Source organism: Falco cherrug, chromosome 1 (assembly GCF_023634085.1).
Source record: "Falco cherrug isolate bFalChe1 chromosome 1, bFalChe1.pri, whole genome shotgun sequence".
Classification (NCBI taxonomy): domain Eukaryota; kingdom Metazoa; phylum Chordata; class Aves; order Falconiformes; family Falconidae; genus Falco; species Falco cherrug.
In genome coordinates, this window is record NC_073697.1 from 109,900,106 (window position 1) to 109,922,977 (window position 22,872).

Sequence of the window (22,872 nt, forward strand, 5' to 3'; positions counted from 1 at the left end):
GAATTAATTCATAATGTTCAGGGCGGTAGAGGGAGTTTTTAACCACATTTCAAGTTCCGCTGGTAATGGGAAAGCCAGGAACGCTTTCATCAGTGATATTATCTGTCATTTCCATGTTTTGAAAATGCATTGATTAGCATTTCTGCTGGAGGTGATGGAGACCAGAGAGGCAGGAGGGAAGCTCTCAGCAGAGCACAGGAGCTGCAAACTCTACAAGCCCAGAGCAGCCATTGGGGGACCCTCCTTGGCCCCACATTCCTCTGCCTCTGTGGTTGCTCTGTCTCTGTGCCTTGTTTCCAAACAGCACTGCCCAAATCTGCTCTGGGAGATGCGAGCAGATCGGGGGGGGGAGGGTTTGTGGATGTGTCCTGGCCTGGATGTTTCTGTGCAGTCTTTCTAGCAGCAGGACAGTCCCCAAGTCCCTTGAGTGTTTCTGCCCTAGTCTTGGGCTCTCAGGCACCTGCAGCAGAGACCAGGCCAGAGATGTGGGAAGCAGGGTTGGATTCATTCACCTTTCCCAGAGGTCTCCATGTGAGCTGGTTACTGACTACTAAGTCACTCCAGATGGGAGAAAAAAGTGCTCCCAGAACTTGATTCCTCTGATGTAATTAATGTCCCTTGTGTAGGGCATCATTAGCTGCTGGGTGACGCCCTTCATGTTACCCCCTTGGCTAAATCCTTCCTGTCCCCAGGATCAGGCCCCAGTAGGTCTGAGCAAGCAGTGGGTGCCATCGGGGTGCTTTCTGTCCTGTCCTTGTCACCCTCAGCAGGCTTTGTGCTCCCTCTCTGATAGGTATTTTGCTATGTGGACTGGAGCCTGGCGTAGTGACCACAATGTCACCAAGGAAGGAGATAAAATAGGTGTAGGATGAAACCTGGTATGACAGGGTGCCTTGTTTGAAGCAGCTTCACAAAGATTTAAGGCAAATGAGGTATTAAATCAACGGCAACTGGAGGCCATAGATGGGAGCACCTGTCTGTGGTCTCCTTCAGTTTGAATCACTCTGCTGTCGCCCCTGGCCGTGCCTGTGGGTACGTGGGGATCGACTCAGCAAGGCTGGTGCCCAGGAGCAGCTTTGCTGGCTGCCTGTGCGCAGCCCAGCCAGTGGCTTCTCCTCCTGCGCTGCAAACAATCTCCTGCCTGAGTGACATGAAAGGTGACTGCTGTTGCAGGGCTTTAGATGCTGCTGCTAATTGAGTCCCTGCCCCTGCGTCGTGGTCGGCTCCTGGAGCATCGCACCTTGCTCCGGGGGTATCCCTCTCCTAACCTGGCGCTCAGTGTTTCACAGCTTCTCATGCAGCCTCTGCAGCGCTGCACAGGGCCTGGGTTTCTTTCAGAGGCAGGCTTTGGGAACCTAAATGAAAGCACAGCACAAAATACACAGGCTTTCTCTGTCTCCTAGAGGTCAAACCCAGAGCAAGCAGCTGGTTGCACAAAGCGTTTGGGAGTGAGATGCTGTGCCGAGGTCCCTCAGTGGCTCCATTGCACTGGCAGCTCCTCTGGCCGGTGGCCGTGTCTAGTCAGTCGGGAAGAGGTTGTGTGTCTGGGGTGCTTCTGGTGGGGAGAGGGCATGACAACAAGGTGACCCCCCCCCTGCTTTTAGCTGCAAGCACAAGCTCTTTTCTTCACCCTGTGCTTTGCATCCTGCTTGCGTTTAGCTCAGGGGTGATGAACCAAAGATGGGGAATGTAGCAGCTTCCCGTAAAGAGGCATGAGTCAACTTTGAGGTATTGATTTCCTGAGAGCTCCTTATGCCAAGCAGTGTCAGAGGCAGGCACTGAACTTTCTGAGTTTACATCTAATTAGAGTGAAAACACTGCTCTTTCAGGCTGTCCCAGGCTGGGGGGTTGATGTAGAAGCCCCATCTGAAACTTGTAGCCCTTTGCTTCTGCCCTCCCTCTGTCCCCGACAGAAGCGGGTGGCTCAGGATGTAAGAAGATTAAAGTCCCCTGACCTGGATGGTGTGGGTGTGTGCCAGGGTGCCCCATCCATGCTGGGGACACAAGCAGCTACGATAGCCCCACTGTCCGCAGCCTCCCGCTCTGCAGAGCTACGGTGCTGGAAGGAGTTGCCAATGCTAACAAAATGCATGTCAAGGAAGTTATTTTGAGTCGAGCAGGAATGGGAGCTGTGCTGGGAGCAGGAATGCAAATAAACAGCCAGAACAGCAAATTGGTATTTTTTAATGAACCTGAAAAGACGCTTTTTCCCTCTCTCGCTCTCTCCTGCTGCATAAATGAAATCCCCATCCTGTCTCTGCGCTTTGCCAAGGTTCCCATTTTGCTAGCTGTCGCCAGGATGCGGGATGTGGGGTTGCATTGCTTTGCAGATAAGTGAGTTGCTGTGTCTCTGCCCCTCTGGTTATTGCTGTGGTTGGGGTGGATTTGAGTCATTTCATTGAGGACTGGCCACGTTACAGAGCTGGGGTAGAAAGGTGGCAGCACCAATTGTCCCTTCATCTCTAAACTGTGTTTCCTTTTTTCTCCCCTCCCTGCCCATCGGTGTTCAGACAACTGCTTGGGGCCAGACCTTGCTGACTGCTGTCTCCTTTGCTTTTCCAGGCAAATAAGCTGAGAACCAAAACACTGCGCAACACGCTGAACCCCACCTGGAATGAGACACTCACCTACTATGGCATCACCGATGAGGACATGATCCGCAAGACCCTGCGGTAGGGCGCGAGGGGTTGAGGGGGGTGCTAAACCTGGTGGTGGGGGTAACATCTGCACCTTCCCCTTCCCCCAGGGCCACCCCAGGCATCCCTCCCCATTCCAGTGAGGATTTCCCAGGGGAGCTCATGGGGACCCCCACACCCCAGCCCCACATCCAGTCCTAGCACTGCTCACAGCAGAGCAGGGCAGAGTTATTACCCACCAAAGCGTATAGCTTGTGTGCGTGCCCTGCATGCATCCATCACCACTGTGGTGACCGATGCTTGATTTATGGGGGGCCTGGGCTGGAATAGCTGGTGAGGAGCATGGTCCTGCTTTGTCATCAACTTCATAACTCATTCACTTGGCTCCTGCCTGCAGAGGTGATGTTATTTGGTTTTAACCTCTTCATGCCCAGCTCTCACGGGCACATGTTAAGGCTTAGCGGGCCCACCTTGCTGAGAAAATCTCCCCAGGGGAGTTCTGGGCCCTTTCGAGGCTGAGCTTTTTGGAAGAAAGCTGGAGGCATCTGTGAGTTATTGTCAAACTAATTGAAGGGCATTTGTATGTATTTATTCTGTTCTCTCGGTTTGGTTCAGTCTCTGCACATTCAGAATCTCCTGGCAGCGTCTCCCAGGGGCTGGGAGATGTTGCGTGGGGCTGGAGGTCAGCAAGGGCAGCACGGTGAGGCCTTGCAGGCTTGGAAGTGTGGCTTTGCGGGGCACAGACCCCTTCAAATGCAAAGGTTTTTGTGTCTTGGCCACTGTCCCACCTGGGTGAGGGCAGGGAGTGACCCAGAGCCTGCAGATGGATTCTGCCCAGGGATGGTGCTGCTGTTCCATCACTGCTGTGATCTGGGACTGCTACGCAGGAGGATTTGCTGTAAGATCTGCTGTCAAACAAAGGAGGATTTTGCATCCTGCTCTGAGGGCTTTGTCAGCTCCGTGGCTGGAATATGACCCTCTTTATTTGCAGGTACCCTGGGAATTTACTATTTTCCCCGTAATGAGAGTGCAAAGCTGCCTTATAAAAGGTCCTGCTCAGAGGTGGATTTGGGCAGAGACTACCTGTTGTCTGCAATGTGCATAGAGATGAGAAATTTAGCACCGTGGATTATTATCTCACATGGAAAATATTAGTCATGCTGGAAGTGTTGCAGTCTTGTTGGACTGGAATGTCTCTGGTTTATTATTATTATTATTATTGCTAATAATAATAATATTCTTTTTTAAAATTTTTTTCACTCCACTCCAAGCTTTGAAGTTTTCAGCCTCTTTAAGCGTGGAAATCAGTTTGTAGAGAGGTGTTCGGCTGAGTTGTTTGCTGAAAGGCACCAGGCAGCAGAAGGGCTTGACCCCCCACCTTTTCGAGGCCCTGTTAGCTGCTGCTTCCTGGGGAAGGTCTGTGCTTGCCTGCTCCCAGGAGGCAGCAGGGAGATGCAGGATGCTCAGTGGCACAGGGACATGCAGAAAGGTGTGCATGGGCTGGGCTGGATTTGCCCTTCTCCCCACAGAAACCCCTCATTAGCACTTCGTGGGGAAGCCAGCATGGCCACGGGCTCCCGCAGGGCTCAGCACATGGGGCTCCTTGTGCCCCCTCCAAAGCTGAATGCCTTGCATGGACCCCCGTACCCTGCTTGCAGGACCCCAGGGTGATGCACAGGGAGCCCTCGCTCTTGGGGTGTGTGTGGCTGAATAGAGACAGCATTTCTGCGTTGGGAGCTCCACGGGGAGCTCAGGAGATGGCTGGCGAGGTTGGTTAATGGCCAGTTACCCACAGTGGCTTCACAGGGCGCCTTCCCAGGGAGGTGAGGGAAGCCTCGGGCCTGGCCGCCGTGCAGTTGCCCTATGCGGGTTCCCAGCTGGGTGCTCTGCAGGGACGAAACTCCCTGTGGAGCCTCACCTGCTCATGCAGGGACAGCGTGCCTGGGGTTTGGTGTCTCCTTGTGCCATCAGAGCCATCCATCTCGTTCGTGCCTCCGTGCCCATTGGAGCTGCCTCTTTGCAAGGAGGTTCCCAGGCTCTTCTGCACTATGCAACTGAGGTTTCCTTGCTGATAGCCAGCCCTGGTGAATTAAGTGATAATTAAGGATCAAAATTCTCTCCACATGGAGAGGAACATTCACATGCAACTCTGACTCATTGACATTTGCAGCTAGCCAGTGGGGTTTGCTGGAGCCTGTCCCGTGGAGGGGGTGAGCTCCACAATGACATTGCCACAAGGGCGGCTGGTGGCTGGGAGTGCTGTGGGGGCCACACAAATCCCCACCTCACCTCCGAGCGCAGTGCTAGGTCTGGCACTGCCTCCAGTTGGAGTGGGCTCAGTCCTGCGGGATTTAGCACAGCCCAGTCGCTGCCAGCAGTTGGGGACCCCCTAGCCCCGCTGCCCTGGGACTACTGAGGCTCAAGGTTTGGGCACCTCAGCAGCACCCATCTCTGCATGCCAGCAGGCAGGACCAGCCTTTTCCTGCATGGGGCAGAAAGGGGGATTGCATCCTCGGTGTTACCATGGCAGTTGGTGTGCGAAGGATGACATGAAAGCTGATGAACTCTGGGCTGGATGTTTTGGGTTTTTAGAGGGGCTCAGGTGGCTCCAGCATCTCCCTGGGGAGGTTGTATGAGCAGAAGCGTGGAGAGGTTTGTGAAGCGGAGCTTGCTGTAGCACTGGGGCTTGTGGCTGCGGTTTTGTCTGGAGAATTAAAGAAACAAACTTTTGAATGCAGAGGGTTTCCCAGCTGGTATCTCTGCCGCAGGGCTGTCACCTGTCGTGTGAGCCATCTCCTCCCCTGGCTGTGCTGAGTCTTCCCGGGGCAGGGTTCAGCCTCTTATGTGGATCCCAAAAATTTTCTAGTTAGGACTCTGATGCCTTTAAAAAATGTTCCACATGTAGATGGGTGTGTGGGGTTCAAACACAGTAACATTTCTCAGTCCCGTCTCTGAAACCAACATACTACAGGGTGGGTGCTGGAACACCCTTGGTGGCCCCATGTCCTTCCCTGCACTTGGTGCTTCTTCCTGCGCTGAGCTTTGGCCGCCGGCACAAATGGCTGTCAGAGTGGCAGGGCCCTTGGGCGCTGGGCACACGCTTAGCTGCTCTGCTTAATGGGTATGGCAGAATTTCATCTGGGAAGTCAAACTCTTGCCGGTGGCCCAGGGAATTCCTCTGCCAAAACAAAGCTGCCGAGTACTGTGGCTCCATTTCTTATCTTGCATGGGAAAGCCAGAGCCTAAAATTCGAATGCTCTTAATTTTCCTTAAGAGCAATTCCCCAGCCCTCTTTTCTCCATCTTCACAGATGAAGATATTGCCAAAGGAGATTTTGTTTATCCTGGGGCAGGTTTAGATGATGTGAGACTTCTTGCAAACCAGCCATAAGATAGAAAAATCTATCTTTTATTTTAATTCCTTGCTTGGATTTTCTTCTTTTCACACAGTGGATATTTAATCAAGTAGAAGGATGCAAGGCTGGGAAATGCTGCTCCTCATTTAGATACCTGCTGAATTGTGTCCTCGCTGCCTGGCTGGGGGGAGGGATCTTTTGTTTACCTGAGGAGGGATGGATGGGCTGGGGCTTACTGAGGACTTTTTATTTTGGTGTGGGTTGAGCTGTTTCTCTTCTGTGAGCCTCTCCATAACACTAGTGGCAATGGCCCTTCACCCTCCCAGTGACGTCTATTGTCTTGCCTTCGGTGCTTCGCTTCACCTGCCGGTCATCTTGGCGAAATACCTCCTTCTCCACCAGGAAGAGATGACTTCAAAGCTGCAGGGATGCTGGCTTTCCTTATGCTAATCAGGCAAGGCTCCTGCAAAGCAGCTCTTGGTAGTTGAAAGAGCATGAGTGATGCTCCCCTCAGTCTGGGAGGTGATCATTCCCCGGGCGCCTCCCTGGTGCTGAGATTTGTGGAGGGGCAGGGAATGCGATTGTAGAGTCTCTTTAATGTAAAAATAATGGTGAAGATCAAAGCTGCCACCAGCCTTCGCCTCCCTGCTGCCTGGAGAGCATGTGATGCAGCAGAAAATCTGGAAAAGCACCCAGAAATCTTCCCTGCCCACCTGGGCTCTTGGTGGGATGTGTCCAGTTTGGGTTGGTGGGTCGATGTTGGCACAGGACACTCTGCCAGTGCCTGCAGCCCTCCTGGGCAGATGAGCGGCATTTGCCTGGTCACAGGGGCTGGAGTAGGAGCATCCTCTGCCTCCTGGAGAGTAGAGTAATGAATCCTCTCCTGCCTGAGACCCCCAGCCCCATGCTGTGCCCCGACAGGCTGCCCCTCATCCCTCATGAGGCCTCATCCAAGCCAGTCAAGTGACTTGGCTGTGACAACCCCAAGCCCTGGGAGCACTGGGGTTCGCCTCCCTAAGCAGGGCCACCCCCAAGGGAGAAGGAGAGGTGAAGGCAGCAGCACAGCTAATTGCGCTGGCAAGCAGGATTTTGTTAATGAATCAGCCCCCTTAAAAAAACACTAGATACTTCAGATTTCATGAAATGCAGCAGAGGTGGGAGGATCTTGAAAGGTCTCATCCATTCATTGAATTAAATATCCTTGAGTCTAGCCCAGGGCTTAATCGCAATGAAACCACCCACCATCCTGAGAGAAGGCAAATTCAGAGCCGCTCGAAAGGCACTGGACTCAGAGCACTGGGATGGCTGGGCTCAGGGGCAGGTCCCCTGGCAGCACCAGGGCTAAATCCCACCCCACAGTCCCCCCTCCCAGTCCCCATCTACAGGCACCATTGCTCCCCATCTGTGGTCTGAGCACAGCCTTGGTCTCTGGCGGTGGGAAGCCAGGGTACATGAAGGGGGGAGGCAGAGAAAAGCTGCAGGGGAAATTGGAATAGGCAGAATACAATCGCCTACATTTAAATAATACATGTAATATGCAATAAATAGATTGTATTCATAATAAATATCAGGGCTAGCCAGATATTGGACACAATTATTCACATCCAGATATGTGAAGTGCGAAGTGATGCATTATTCATATGATACTCCACTAGCCCACAAATGCCAGGAATTCTTTGTTTAATCATGTGTTTGACAAACATCATGACTCATTAAATATATTATTCAGAAAATAGTATTTGATCAGGTCTAATAGGCATACTGCAGACACTTAGAGATTTGGGGTCCCAAATTGCTTTACTCTGGAAGCACCGAATGAAATTTGCTCTGGAACTGCAGGCGCACTCAGAATTCCATCTAACTTCTACTGTGTTTTATGTGCTCAGACTTTGAGGCGTTTTGTGATGGAGCCCAGCACTGAATCCTCCTTTTGGTTTTAAGAGAGCTGGACGGTCCCAGGACACCAGCATTTTCTGTTTCATCTCCTTGCCAGCTGTTGCCTGTGTTTAAGCCAAGCAAGCATCACCTGTGCGTCTGCTCTTCCACTGAGAGCCTCCCAAGTTGCTACAGGGACCATAAGGGATCTTAGACACAGGAGATGCATCTTCAGGCTTCATTGCCTATTATGTGCATGTGAATTGTGGAAAAGGGTCCTCAAGGACCCCTGTTCTCCTCTTTCCGTGATGGGAATGAGGCCGGAGGAATGCGTGTACAAGCAGAAGCCGTGAGTCAGTGGAATGGGGTTGCTTGAGCTGTGCGGTGAGTCAGGACTGTAACCCGGGAACCTGGGCTTGAGTAGGAGGGAGAATAAGTTTAATGAGCAGTGATTGTTCACTTGCTGCTTAGTTTTCTTCCAAGGTGGTTTTCACGGCCCTTAAGTTAAAGATCAGGACCCCTGACAGTGGAAGCTGTCAAATCAAAAGCTGAGCTCGAGGGATTGGATTTAATAAAGAGAGACGAGAGGGAGGGCTAATGTTTGAGTTAAAGGGCTCGGGATGGCAGGTGAACGTGGCTGCCAGAGGCATCTCTTGCTGTTTGTCATGAGCTGATTTTCTAACCTAAGGCATAAAAATTCCATCACATCGATTTCTTGTAATAAAATCCAAGCTGGTGTAATTGCGTTACGCCTGTTTCCAAAGGGAGGGCTGGGGCTGGAGCTGCCTGCTCATCTGACGCGTGCTCACTGCCGTCGCTTAGGGGGCTGGTGCTCGGCCAGCCTGCCTGAATGAAAACTGCCATCCTAGTGAAGGTGAACCACAGCCAGCCAGAGGGACTGGGGTTCAGGGGCTGAGTCCGAGGGACTGGGGGCGCTGGCACGAAACTCTGCGTCGGAACCACCTCTGGTCATCACACGCAGGTGGGCACAAAATGTAGGGACCCACCTGAGAGGATGCCAGAGAGAAAACGGGGCTGGGAGAGACCTGGTGGTGGCTGCAGCTCCCTCGTGCTGCTCAGAGACAGCAGCAGTTCCCAGGTCTTGCAGATGTGCCAAAAACTGCCTCCTGAGGGACCCGGTTCTGCACGACACGGTAACTAGCCTGGGATGTGAGTGGGGACAAGGAAGGTGGCCATCGCCCCAGTGCTGTGCCAGGCTGGGCTGCCTCCATCACGCAGCACCTGTGGGTCTGCTCCGGGGGGCTCTCAGTCCCACGGGACAAAAGGGACGTGCTTTCTGCGGCACTGCAGCAGGCTGGGGCTTGTGGACCCCGATTTGTCACCTTTCTCCCTTGGGGAAGGGTTTGCCCGTCGGTGGGCTGCAGCTGCGGGGGTTTGGCTGCTGCAGGGTGTTCCTGTGCCCTGACTGCTGCCACGGGAGGGCCGTGTGGTGCAGGGTGGGCAGGAGCCACTCCCGGGGGGGGGCACGCAGGGGCTTGCAGCTGCCTGGGGCTCAGTTGAAGCTCTCTGCGCTGTAGCATGCTGCACAGGCACTGTGCTCTCAGAGCCACTTGCTAAGGTGCCTTGTGGGCAGTGAATCAGGGCTCAGTGGGGCTCTCCAGCCTCCCCCAGTGCGACACCGGAGATGCTCCCCCTGCCGCCACCACTGAAGTTTTCCAGCCGTTTCCTTCCTGGGCTTCCAGCCATCCTGGGTTGTTCTGGGGCTTCGCAGCAAGTGGGACACTACATTTCAGTATCTTGTGCTTCTGGGGCTTATCTAGACATCGTCGGGGGAAGATCTTGTTACTCGTGTTCTTAAGTGGTAAAACTGGCACCAAACTCTGCCTCCCCCGAGCATGCGGGAGACAGCACCGCTCCGCAATTGTCGCATGTAAAAATAGAGCCCTGGCTGTCAGCTCGGTGAGGGCCACGCTCCTCTCCTCTCCAGCCCGGCTCTCTAACTGCGCTCTTGCTTTCCCCCCCAGCTTTGGCCAGATGGGTGTGGGGTTGTGCACGCCTGGCAAGTGCCGCTCCTTGTCTGGAGCTGTCGCTGTTCCTTTTTCAGTTTTGTTCTGTAAAAGAGAGGCAAGAGGAGGAAGGGAAATAGGAAATGTTGTGCCTGGATTTGAGATTCTCTTTGAGGATTTTACTGTTGCGGTAGGGTGGGGTTTTTTGCGGGTATCTATAGTAACGCTGCATCCAGCTACGGTTTTCTGGAGAGCAGCGTTCCCCATCTTCCCGCTTTTATTATTTTTTTCCAGACCCCCTTCCTCTGCTCCTCCTCAGCCCTGGTCGTCCTTGTGCCATGTGACTGAGCCATCCCCATGGCTCCCTCGCTCAGCCTGGAGCATGAGGGTGGTCAAACCATCCATGGATAAACCCACCCAGGCACTGCGCTGGCCAGAGACATGGTATGCGATAGTTACTCTGAGGTGGGGTCGCAGGGCACTGTATCTTTAATTACTTCTACCCCTTCCTGAATAGGTCCCATTTGTCAAATCCTGGCAAGGTGGAGTGCGGTCCCTGGAGGCAGAGGTGCCGCCCATGAGAAGTGGGCACTGACAGAGGTGGGCGAAAAGGAAAAAGCCAGGCAGCAGCAGAACAACAAGACACTGTAGGAAAATTTTTACAAAGGGGAGAAGGGAAGGTAAACGCCTTTTTTTATGGACAGGGAGCCCAGCCCAGTCCCCGTGTGGCTTTGGTGGGGGTGCGGGCTGCTCCCTTCAGAGGGAACGGGATGGCTTTTCCTGTCCCCAGCTCCAGGCAGCGCTGCTGGTCCCTTGCACCACCTTGCTGGCCCCTTCTCTGGGATTTCAGGAGCTGTGAGCAGAGGCTCCCTGCAAGCACCAACTTTGCTCTTCGGTTGTCTCCCCTGGCTCCCAGAGCGGGCTGGGAAGCAGCAGAGAAATGACTCATTAGCTGCCAGCTCAGGAAAGGCATTTATAGCTTTCAGACAGAAAACAGCCTTTGCGATGCCTCGGAGACAGGCTGCCATCATGGGGTGCATCCCGGGACCTGGCCCTGCGCAGGACCCCAGTGGGGCTGGGAGAGCTTTGCTCGGCCAAGGTGTGATGCCTTTCGCAGGCTGGGTCTGCGCGTCCCTCCCAGGCTGGTCAGTGTGGTGGGAGGGGAGGTGGAGGACACCCTCTGTGTCCCAGACCGGGCAGCCAGGTCCTGAGAGCTGCCACACTTAGGAAGGTGCCTGTGCTCCTTGGGTGCCTCTCCCGGCCGCACAAGCCGAGAGCAGGTTTAGGAAGAGCCTCCTTGGCCGGGCAGGATGCAGCTGGGCTGGCGGCAGCTTAGAACAGTTTTGCTTTAGTCATCAGTGACGTTGATGTTTTAATGGAAGAGCCATTAGGATGTTTGAGGCTGGGTTGCTGCTCTGACAGTGCCTGGGCTGGGGTGTGCGAGACACAGTGACTGCGACACCGCAGGGTTGTGATGTTCAGGGTTCGTGAGCATCTTCCTGGAGGGAGCCCAATCCCCGCGGGGTGACAGGCATCCCGAGGGGTGCAGGAGCCCAGGCCAGGCCGGGGTCTGAGCAGGAGAGATGATGGCGCTGGGAGACCTCCGCCTCCTGCACCCCTCTGCTTCCCCGGACCTGCCCTGCCCTCCATCCCAGCAGCCTTGGCTCCCAGCTGCAGAGGTGAAGCAGAGCAAGATACTGGGTGTCACCTTTAACTGTCGCGAGCTGCCCTGGCCAGGCCGTAGCAGCAGATCAATGCCGTGCAGCTGCCTGCGAAGGAGGTGCCCGGTCACCGGCCTGGGGAACGGTGGCCTCAAAGTCATCCCCTTGCTGGGGGGACCTGCAGTGCGGTGGGGCAGAGCTTTCCTTGTGCCATCGCCTCCTCTCTCCCCGGTGGCCCTGCTCACCCTGTGCTTGTTGCAGGATCTCGGTCTGCGATGAGGACAAGTTCCGCCACAACGAATTCATTGGAGAGACAAGGATCCCGCTGAAGAAACTGAAACCCAACCAGACCAAAAACTTCAACATCTGCCTGGAGAAGCAACTGCCGGTGAGTGGGGGGGTTCAGAGCAGTGTCCCCCACCATGGGCCTGTGGATACAGCAGCGTCTCCCTGTAGCATGTGGGAGCGTGGGGCAGTTTGACCCCTCGGACGTGATGAGGGGTGGGGAGAGCATCCCTCACGCCGGCGGGGCAGGTGTCCGGCTGTGGGACTGGGTGTGTTCCCTCCCCCAGATAGATAAAACAGAGGACAAGTCGCTGGAGGAGCGCGGCCGGATCCTCATCTCCCTCAAGTACAGCTCGCAGAAGCAGGGGCTGCTGGTGGGCATCATCCGCTGCGCCCACCTGGCTGCCATGGACGCCAACGGCTACTCTGACCCCTACGTCAAAACGTGAGTGCTGCTCTACGGCCGTGCCGGCTGAGATGCTGCTGCTGCCGCCAGCCCTCAGTGAAGCCTCTCCCTGCAGTGGAAATTAATTGAGCTCATTAGGAGATGCAAATGAGGGCGTCACGGCAGCAGCTCGCATTTGCCTGGAGCGTGTTATTCCCCAGTGATTATTTTACAGCTCTTCAAAGTAACGCGGCTGCAGGGTCTGTGTGGTGGCGTGTGGCCGTGCCTGCCCTGCGCTGGGGCAGCCGCGGTGCCCCACCGCCAGGCTCAGCACTGCAGCGGGGACGCAGCCCTGGGGACAGCGCTGGTGGCCCGAAGCAGATAGGTGTGGCCGGGTTTTGCTGATGGCACGGCCCCAGCCTGGCAGGTGGGGGCTCCCCGCCGGCAGCGCAGGGATGGGTGCCCCCCGAGCAGGACAGTGCCTGTGCCCAGTGGTCCTGCACCTCACTCGGCACCCGCAGGCGCCTCTGCTTTCCTTCCCACGATAACCCACCGGCCTTTTCACTCTTCAAAGCCTGGACCATCCCCACCGGGATGGGATAGCTGCAGGATCAGCTCTGGCCTCCTGGCTGGTGGCGTTGGGGTGCAGGCATCTCCCCCTCCCAGCCCCAGGGGACAGGCGGTTAATGGGGCGAAGAGGCTCCCAACCCAGCTCCCGGCCAGGGCCACCACCCAGCGCTGTGGTGAGGCTCTAATTACGACGTGTGTGTAATTAGAGCAGCACTTCAGTCCCAACCCGTGGCTCCAGGGCCCGGTTAACAGAGCTGAGGGCCTATTTGCTGGTTCCACTGACACTTTCCAATGTAAATGACTGGGAGCACCTTCCTTTGGAAAAACACCAGCAATATTTATTTAAAAAAAAAAGTGCCATTAAAATTACTGTAATGGGCTGCTTCGACTCAGCCTCACCCAAGGATTCAGGGAAGCTGGTGTAATCCAGGGGCTGTGAAGGGATGCTGAGGGAGGTGCTGGGTCGCCGATGCACAGCCGGGCTGGCACAAGGGCCCGGCATCGCCACCGCTCCTGCGTTGTCCGATGGCATTTTTCAAATTCACTCTGCACAGCAGGTGGAGGCCATGGCGAGGGAGGGCCGGTCACTGCCCACGTCCTGTGTCCCTGTCGCCAGTGCGCTGACCCAGGCTGTGGCACTTGCAGGGACGATCCTTTCCACGACAGAGATACTGGGAGAAACCGCGCCTGGCTCCTGGGAGGCAGCAGTGGAGTTTATCGCTTTTGCCTTTCTATTTAATTGTTCTTTAGCACCTTGTGCTACCTGCAGTAAATTGTGTCGGCAGGGCTTGGGTCAGAGCAGGTGGACAAGTGAAGCTGCTGGGTATAAGCCCTGGGTTTTTTAATTATGACCAAGAGCTGGGAAGTGTAAGGAGGAAGCAGAACTGGTGTTTTAAGGGGCAGCACCAACGTGAACAGACGATGGATTGACTGTGGCCTGGCCCAGATTTCAGGTGCCCTGTCCGTTTGATGACACTTTAATCATGTTTGCATTCTGGCCCTGCAAAATATCTGCAGGAAACAGCGGCGCACGAAACTGCAGCCACTGCACTTGCTCCTACTCCCTCTTGCACACCCGGAGTGGTTTCTGCCTCCTGGCAAGGCGCTGGATGAGCAGACCGGCCGCATGGTCCAGGTCTGGGCTGAGGTGGTTTGATTTTGGGAGCTGGGAGCGTGTGTGTGGTGCCAGTGTCCCCTAGGGACTGGAGCTGGGATCATCGGTGCTCTGATGGCAGCTGGGTTGTGGAGGAAATCGGGCTTCCTCGGCCGGGGAGGGGAGGAGGGAGCTGCAGGTTCGGGGGGGCTCAGCCACCCACTTCACCCTGCCTCTGCCTGGGAGCCGGGCCTGTGCGTGACCGTGCTGCATCGGTTTCATTGCAGTTACTTGAAACCGGATGAGGACAAGAAATCAAAGCATAAGACGGCGGTGAAGAAGAAAACACTGAACCCCGAGTTCAACGAGGTGGGTTGGTGGTGGTTGTGGCTCTTGCCTAGGGCATTTCTCAGTCCTTGGACTTAAAAGGCAAGAAAGTGCCCCAACCTCAGTCACCGGGGGAGAGAGGGGGCAGAGTTCCCCACGGGTGGCAAAGGGCGACAGCCCGAGGAGGATGGCCAGCCTCAGCCCTCTCTGGGGGGTCCCAGCCCCTGCTGGACCCCAGCACGGGTTCGTCCTAACTCTGTCTCTGCTCCCCAACAGGAATTTTGCTATGAGATAAAGCACGGTGACCTGGCAAAAAAGACCTTGGAAGTCACAGTGTGGGACTACGATATCGGGAAATCAAACGATTTCATAGGTGAGTGAGTGGGACCCTCCAGGTGGTCTCCTTGGCCTCTTTGGTTTTTATCTTCACCTTCTGTGCCTCTTCTTTTTTGCGTCTGCTGCTCCTCTGCACTTCTGCAGCCTCCCGGTTTGCTTTCCATCCCAATGTTCGTTCTCGCTGGATTTTTGTTCTGCTTTTATCCCTCTCCTGTACCTGAGCCGCCCCTCCCGCACTGCTCCTCACTTCAGCCGGCCCCCAGGGGAGCACCCAAGCAGGGAGAAGCTGCATCTCCCTCTCCCTTCTGGTTTCAGATCTTTTATTCTGAATAAACTTGGTCTAACAGGGAGGTGTCATTCTTCTCTGTTGGATCTTTAGACCTGTTGTGATTTAGTTACTGGTCACTGTGATTTACTGCTAACAAGTGACCGGTATCTCTGACAGCCGCTGCAATTGCAGTGAGCCCTCGGCACACGAACGAGCAGCCGGGGCACGTTCCAGCCCACAGCCGTGAGAGACAGGGAAGGCCGGGCTGCCATCGCCCGTGTGTCACATCAGGTCGCAGCCGTAATGCTGTGACAGCAGCTGCATGACCTGGCTCCACCCAGCATCCCCCAGCCCCCTCAGCAGGATGATGTTCACCCCCACCTCTCCCTCTCTCTCCCAAGGTGGAGTCGTGTTGGGAATTAATGCCAAAGGCGAGCGGCTGAAGCACTGGTTTGACTGCCTGAAAAACAAGGACAAGAAAATCGAGCGCTGGCACACGCTAACGAACGAGCTGCCGGGGGCTGTCCTCAGCGACTGAGCGCCACGGGGGCCGCTCCCCGGGGGGGGCACAGCTCTGCCGGCCACAGCCTTTGGACTTCTCTCGTTTACGGCTTTGGCTACAGGGGATCGCGGTACCGGGGCAGCTGGGAGAGTGGGACACCCCACGCCACAGCCTGGCTGCAGGGAAACCTTCCCAGGGAACGAGGCAGCGGGGGTTTGCTGTGCGCAGCAGATCCCGTCCCCTAAAGGCTTTTCCAGAATGGCTCCTCGCACCCCAACACTCTCACACACACACTCACGTGCATGCACGACACAGCCGCCGCACACCTGCATGCACTGCCGTTCCGACTCCTCTCCTAACTCTTTGCTGTACTGAATTACCTTCTCGCTGCCTTGCAATTCAGTGGCAAAAATGAATGCGTCAGTCTCTGTGCGTGTATCTAATGTGAGCAAAAGGCGTCACTAAAACCTGGAACTATTTTCTAAAGGCAACTGTGCCATATTTCTGGTGGTTTGTCAGTCTCTGTGGTTTGGGCCTAAACAGTCTTTTATGCATTTAAAGCTCCCCAGTTGGAATGGTTGTGTCCCCTGACGATAACCTACAAAGACTGTTTGCTTTTCTTCCAGAAACGTACTCGTCCTCTCCAGTAACCCCTGTGAAATCAGGCAGCCAGCTGCAAGCGCTGTGCAGACCACGGCTTCACTCTCACACTCCCTGGGCTCGGCCGGCTTCACAGTTGCAGAAGTGTGGGGCAAAATAAGAAGCTCGGCAGAGCTGCCGGCAGTTCCCGCTTCCCGGGACCAGGGCCGAAGCCTCCTGCTGCCCTCGCAGTAACCGCTCTCCTGCTGAGCCGAGCCTTCCTGCCCAGAGCCACGCAGCCAGGCTTCTGCACAGCTCTTTTTTTTCCAGCAAAGCCAGCTTTCAGGCTGAATTTTTTTATAATTTTTCCCTTACTCGTCCTTTTTCCAATCCATGCCATCACCTACAGCTCAGCTGAGGCACTTTATGCTGCAAGCTGGTGGCGTGCAGCAAGCTGAGCTGCGGGGCCCGGCCGGTGCCGTACTTGCAGAGATGCTCAGCTCTGGCACAGCCGTCAGGTTGGTCCATTTTCTGATTCAAACGGCATCCAAATCAAATTTCTGTGTACAGCAGAGTAGTAATATAATAACATTATAGTAATAATGCCAGCTCTCGTCCTCTGTGACCCACTGTGGCTGGGCTCTGCATCCTCATCCTCCTGGGCACTGATGCTTGCGTGAACAAAGTCGTGTTTGCACAAGACGCCGGTGCCTGGTGGGATGAGCTAAAACCTTCCACAAAATGCTGCAGTTTGCCAGAAATTTTTGAAGCCTTTAAGCCGTGATTTCTTAGGAAGAGCTGCTCTTTCCCAATCAGCCTCAATTACCTACAGCTTCTCAGCGCTGCAGCTGTGTGTGTGTGTGTGTGCGTGAGTGTTGCCAACTTCTTTTTTGGAAAGCAATCCGATCTCTGGAAACCTGTTTACTTTTCAAAGTGATGATCGTGTCATACCTTGTTTGATATGGGGGGTAAAACCCGATGTTCATAGGGGCTTTTTTAATAATTCAATATTTGTAATGCATTCTACAGATATGCATGGGGTTTATTTGAATGCTGGCAGCGTGTCAAGTGGGATGTTCCTGGTAATTCTGTCTGTCACTGGTCCAGCACCTTAACACCTGGTTTGGGTCTGAGCTTCCTGGAGAGCTACGGGCGTGCCAGGTCAGCTGTGCCTCCCTTTCCTTGCAAAGTTACTTTCAATCCATCATTTGTTTCAGCACATCGTGCTCTGGAGCTGGTTTATGCTCGAGGTGGAGTAGGACACGATGTGTGTGTGGGGGTTTCTTCACTTTGTATCCTGGTCCTTTTCTAAACGGACGGTCCATCCGTCCCAGCTGCATGCAGAGTGGTGGTTGTCATGCCAGGCCTCGTGAAATGTTTGATACCAATGTTTTGCTACCCTGTGAAGGCTGCAGAAACTGTCCTTACCTGCATCCTAAAAGACTTTTGTATTTCAGTATTATCTATCTGTGTACTTTTTGTCAGATTTGTTAATATTTATAATGAGAACCCAAAATAAAAAGGAAAAAAAAAAAGCAACCCCCCCCCCGTCAGTGCCAGCAGTGCGGCTTTTGAATCTCCCTGCATTGGTGCCACGGTGCGTGAGCTTGGTGTGGCACAGCACTTCTCCGGTTCACCAAGTGACCCAGAGATGCCAGATGAAGAGCTGGGGACCGGCGAGGACTCAGGAATGGGAGACAGTTTTAAACCAGAGCCCTGGGTGCTGCTCGGCTTTATTCTTCACTGTCACATCTCTTGCTGCTGCTGCAACAAAAAACCCACCCAAAACAGCACAGTCACTGTGTTGGCTGCACGTCACCTGCCTTCAGCAGGGGCCCTGCTCTGTCTGGGCAGGGTGCTGTGAGGATGCACAGAGACTGCGTGCGCACCGGAGGTGGAGGCGGGGAGGGAGATTAAAAAAAAAAACACCCCTCTGGTTTTTCTTAAGTTTCCATTAACTTTGCATAACGCAAGGTGCTGTTCAGTAGCGTTAGCAGCAGGGCGCTGCAGTGCCCCGTACGGGGCTGGGCCGGGGCAGTCTCTGCACAGACCTTCTGCCATCTTGGACACTGTGACTGTCCTCCCCAGGGCGCAGGGGCAGAGACACCTCCCTGTGCCACCAGGGAGCTGAGGTGCCACCTGCCCGCTCCAGCTGCTGCAATTAATGTATCTTTTCCCTACTGCAGTTTTTTGATTGATTGACTATATATTTTCCGAGGTTAATATTCAGGCTGTGAGCAGCCAGGCTGCTTACCAGTGCCGAAGGCAATTCCCTGCTTGGAAGCTGCCGTTTCCCATGGGAAGCCCTGCTGGTGTTTGCTCTCTGCGCTCACCTTGCCCCCTTCGTCCTCACGGCTCCTCGGCCTGGGCTGCTGCAGTGGAAATAAAAACTTGCTGATGGTCCCTGCACGTGTGACACCAGCTGCTCCTGGCAATGGCGGCATGTGACCGTGGTGTGGGCAGACACGGCGCTTTCTTGCCACTCGGCCCAAATAGCCACAAGTACGGCTGAGACTGAGTGTCCCGCATACATACACACACTTTACATATATATCTCCCTGCAGTGATACAAATATGTATCCCGCTACATACACATTATATATATGTATACACAAGCATATAGGTGCATATATAGGCTTGGCACTTCTCTGAACTTTATACTCACTGACAAGGTGCAGGAGCAGCAGTGGGGACAGCAGCCAGAGCCAGGAGAGCATCCTTGGAGAGATGCAGAGTGTGTCAGGGCAGGGGGTCAGGGCAGGGGGCCGCAGCACCAAGGGCCAGCAGTCCTGTTGTGTGGTGGGGCAGGGCCCTGCAGAGTCACAGAATCGTTTTAAGTGGGCAAAGCCCAGAGTCCAGGCACTAACCCAGCACTGAGCACTGCCAAGCCCACCACTGTGCCACGTCCCCAAGCGCCACATCCACACGGCTTTTAAACACCTCCCAGGACGGTGACCACACTGTGTCCCCTGTGCCTGTGCTTGGCCCCCCCCGTCAGTGAAGAAATGTTTCCCCAAACCTCCTCCAGTGCAACCTGAGGCTGTTTCCTCTTGTCCTGTCGCTTGTCCCCTGGGAGAAGAGATGGGCACCCCCCTGCCCACAGCCCCCCGTCAGGCAGCTGCAGAGAGCGGTAAGGCCCCCCTGAGCTCCTTCCTCCAGGCTGAACCCCCCTGTCCCTCAGCCGCTCCCACAGTGCCCATGCTCTGCCTCGGCCCTGGGGGGGCCCAGGCAGGGCCCAGCACCACACAGCATTAATCCATCTGCCCCCTTTCACCAGCTCAAGGGACCCGAGCCCCGTGCACCCCCGGGCTGCAGCCCCCCACGGCAGGCACAGCACGGGGGTGTCTGTGTGTAGTGACCGACAGCTGTATCTGTGCCTCCGTCTGCCTAAATACACAGATCGCTATATAAACACATACATATGTAGGTATAAGTATATAAATGCACTTTCTACAGCATATTATATACAATTATTTTATAAATGTTTTATATAACTTATAGGTATGCTTTTAAAAAAGTTTATAACTATGATTTTAATATATAATTTAGTATGTTAAATATAGACTGTATTTTATACTGTGTGCATATACATTACTCTACAAACACACACATAAATGTATGTCTAGCTACACGTTCACTTTTACTATATTACAATAGATGTTATATTTACACACAAGCATAATTTTTAAAGCCTCTATATAGTATGTATGCATATACATAAATACGTTCATCCTTATCTACACATGTGCATGAAAATATACATCTTTACACAGCTATATACATGTATGCATATAATATTTATATTCTATATATACACTATATAAAATATATGATGTCTATATCTAATGCTATGTGTGTGTGAATGGATTATATGGATCCAGATAGAGGTAGCTATATTTAAAAGGCAAACACACACATATAAGCATGTATACACACATAATATGTAATACCTAGTACCTAATAAAAATAAAATATTATATATACTTTGTTTATGTTTATATGTATTACTTTTGTATAATTTAATATGCAAATATGTATGGATATAACATTTTTATTTAATAGATTATCTAAGTATATATGACACATTACGTATGTAGTATATATTGTATAGACAGCTATACGTAGCCTGCTCTCACACTCTCTCCACACACTCATGTATGAATGTCTAGACACATTAATTATTCTATATAATATTCTAAATATTTTATATTCTTTCTATTTATTATTAAAATACGTGGATTACTATATTAAGATATTTAACATATGTTTACCATGTATATTTATAACTGAAGGAGACTGTGGCCAGCACATGGCTTTTGGCCATGGTGAGGAAAAGAGAGCAGGGAAAAGGAAAAAAAAAAAAAAAAAAAAAAGAAAAAAAACCCCTATTTACTCAATTAAATGAGGCTCTGTTCAGTCATCAGATGTTTTTTTAAGTCACTCTTTATCCCCACCGGAATAAACAGCTGATTATAAAAGGGGGGGGGGGGGGGGGGGGGCAGCAGAACAAACCCTCCAGATTAACAAAAGAGCTGAAGGTATTTTAATGCCACGCTCCCCGGGACGCGCCGGGCCCTCCTGCTTTATACAGAGGTTGTGCTTCTGCCGAGGGTCACCTGCGCCAGCCGCACGGGCGCTGCTGCTCCCCGAGACGACTGACCTACTCCTCCAGCAGCTCACAGGGGCCCCCAAACCACAGGACCCCCCAGGCCCCATGGGACACGCACCTGTCTGTAGCCGTGCTGCTGGGCACTGCCCGGGCTCCGCGTGGGTGGTGAATGGCTTGGTCATCGCGGTTTCCACCAGGCACAGGAAGCTCTGGGCCCCCCTGAACTACATCCTGGTGAACCTGGCTGTGGCCGACCTGCTGGTGACACTGTGGCAGCTCCGTCAGCTTCTCCTGATGTCAGGGCACCTGAGGGATGGAAATGCTGCTGGAAGTTAACAGGCGTCTCTCATTCTCTTCAAAACTCCCCACAAGCTGCGATGCAGCTGCAGGAATCGGACACAACACAGCAGACACAGAGGGAAGTGACATGCATGATGATCACGATGGTGATGGCCTTTCTCATCTGCTGGCTGCCCTACACTGCCTTTGCCCTGGTGGTGGCCAGCAACAAAGACATCGCCAGCCAGCCAGCTCGCATCCCTGCCCTCCTCCTCCAAGACTGCCACGGTTTACAATCCAATCATCTACACCTTCATGAACAAACAGGTGAGAAAGCCATTAGCTAACGAAATCACAGCTTCACTGGGGCTTCTGGAAAACAACTTAATGGTCTCACAAAATGAGGAACCATCTATCCTACCTGGAAGCGTAGGTGCAGGCTCGATCCCAGAGTTGCTGTATAAGCAGCAAGGTTTTGGGGAATGAAATGGAAAGGGACGGAGCAGCCTCTGAGCCTGAACAAGAGCTCATTTTCCGCTTCCATGATTTTATGGGATCAGGCAACTTAATTTTAGATCACAAACTGCTTGTTCAACACACAAAGCAGACAGAATGAATCTTCTGTTGTCCATAAACTGCCACAGTCTGCAAAGAGTTAGGCTGGGAATTGATTAGAGACCTCACCCAAAATATGTCAGTGTCCACCCCTCAGCCTCTGCCTCCAGGTCTCAAGGTGGACACCAGCTTTCTGCCACAACGCGTAACCTGCCCCTTCCCTGCCGGTTTCAGAGCTGCCTGCTGAAAATGGTGGGCTGCGGTTACCAGCCCTGGGGGCCGGGAAAAACCACCCCAGCTGCCCCCAGCCCCCACCTCCGCATTGCTGCAGATGGGCTGTAGAATTAGGTGACACCATCTCACCCTAACTGCAGCTTCAGGCTCTGCCCGTCACGCCCAGCCTCGCTCAGCATGGGCACAGGGAAGGGCGGTGCTGTAGCTGCTCCCCACACCCAGGAGATGGGTGGTACTTAGAGGGGTCCCCAACAGCCCTCACACAGTCCCCAGAAAGACACAGCGTTATCTCCTTGTGCAAGAGGAGCCAGCCCTGTCATGGGATGAACTACAAACCTTTTATTTTGCTCTCCTAAGGAAACACCCCTCCTTCCAGCCCCTCACCTCAGGGAATCAGATGTCTTTTAAAGACCACCGCCACCACACATACACCAACACCCTCCCTCCATTTTTTCTCAATGCAAAACATCCCAAGTTGCTGTTCAGCCCCGGGCTCAACACAGGCCGGCTGTGATGCCACCTCCAAAGGGTCTGTAGGACAGAGCCGCACGCCCGGCCACCAGCCCCAGGTAAACCAAGCCCTACTTGCATTGCCTGCCCTCACCATGAAGTTTGGGTCACACTGTTAAAGTGGTTAAAATCCAGCAGGTATGTTTAAGTGCATTAATAAATAAACATTGACAAGTTCACATGCATCTGTTTTACCAGCTTGATAGAGGGTTGGACAGAAAACACTTCACCTCCTGCTACTACAGCTGGCATTCCTCTCATGGCCAAGTGCCACAGATGACATCATAACAGATAGCAAGGAAAAATGCAGTTCAAAGAAAGAAAATTATATTTTTTTATATATATTTCAGGCAATAAGGAAAGGTCTTAAATCCATTATTTCCCAGCAAGGGTGAAACACAGGTTGTAACAGGCCCCGAGGACAAGGCACAGCAGAACCACTGCTGCCCTAACAGCCAAGACATTAACAGAAAGCAAAAAGACACCAAAGCCTGTTGTGGGGGGCTGGGGGTGGGGTGGAGTGGGTGGGAAAGACCAAAAAACCTCCATGGGACTCCACAGCTACACACCAGATATTGAATCTCAAAACACAACGTTTGTCTACACCAGCTGCAATTACACTTCTGGGCTGCGACGCAGCTTATGTGATGTAGGAGCCTATGGATAAGGTTTCTAAGTGCAAGGTTTAGACACCACTACGACAGCAATTCCCTGAGACTTTTTATCAAATTCCTCTAAAATGCTACCAGCAGCCTGTCTGCCTTCGCAGATGTCTTTCAGGTTTTGATTCCGAACACTTACATTGCTTTCAAAGCAAGACTTGATCCACAGTCACAAGATTTAAAG

The 22,872-nt window shown here is 53.3% G+C and overlaps 1 protein-coding gene across 3 annotated transcripts in view; it reads left to right on the forward strand.

The window, feature by feature from the left end:
- Positions 1–17,768, forward strand: part of DOC2B (double C2 domain beta) — a 51,810-nt gene extending 34,042 nt beyond the window's left edge. For all 3 annotated transcript variants that reach the window (XM_055726078.1, XM_027806332.2, XM_005439724.3), the window contains 6 exons: positions 2,563–2,672; positions 11,756–11,882; positions 12,067–12,224; positions 14,115–14,196; positions 14,431–14,527; positions 15,160–17,768. In XM_055726078.1, coding sequence (XP_055582053.1) covers positions 2,563–2,672; positions 11,756–11,882; positions 12,067–12,224; positions 14,115–14,196; positions 14,431–14,527; positions 15,160–15,296 — 711 coding nt within the window. In that variant the 3' untranslated portion in view covers positions 15,297–17,768. The remainder of the gene's footprint in view (positions 1–2,562; positions 2,673–11,755; positions 11,883–12,066; positions 12,225–14,114; positions 14,197–14,430; positions 14,528–15,159) is intronic.
- The last annotated feature ends 5,104 nt before the right edge of the window (positions 17,769–22,872 follow it).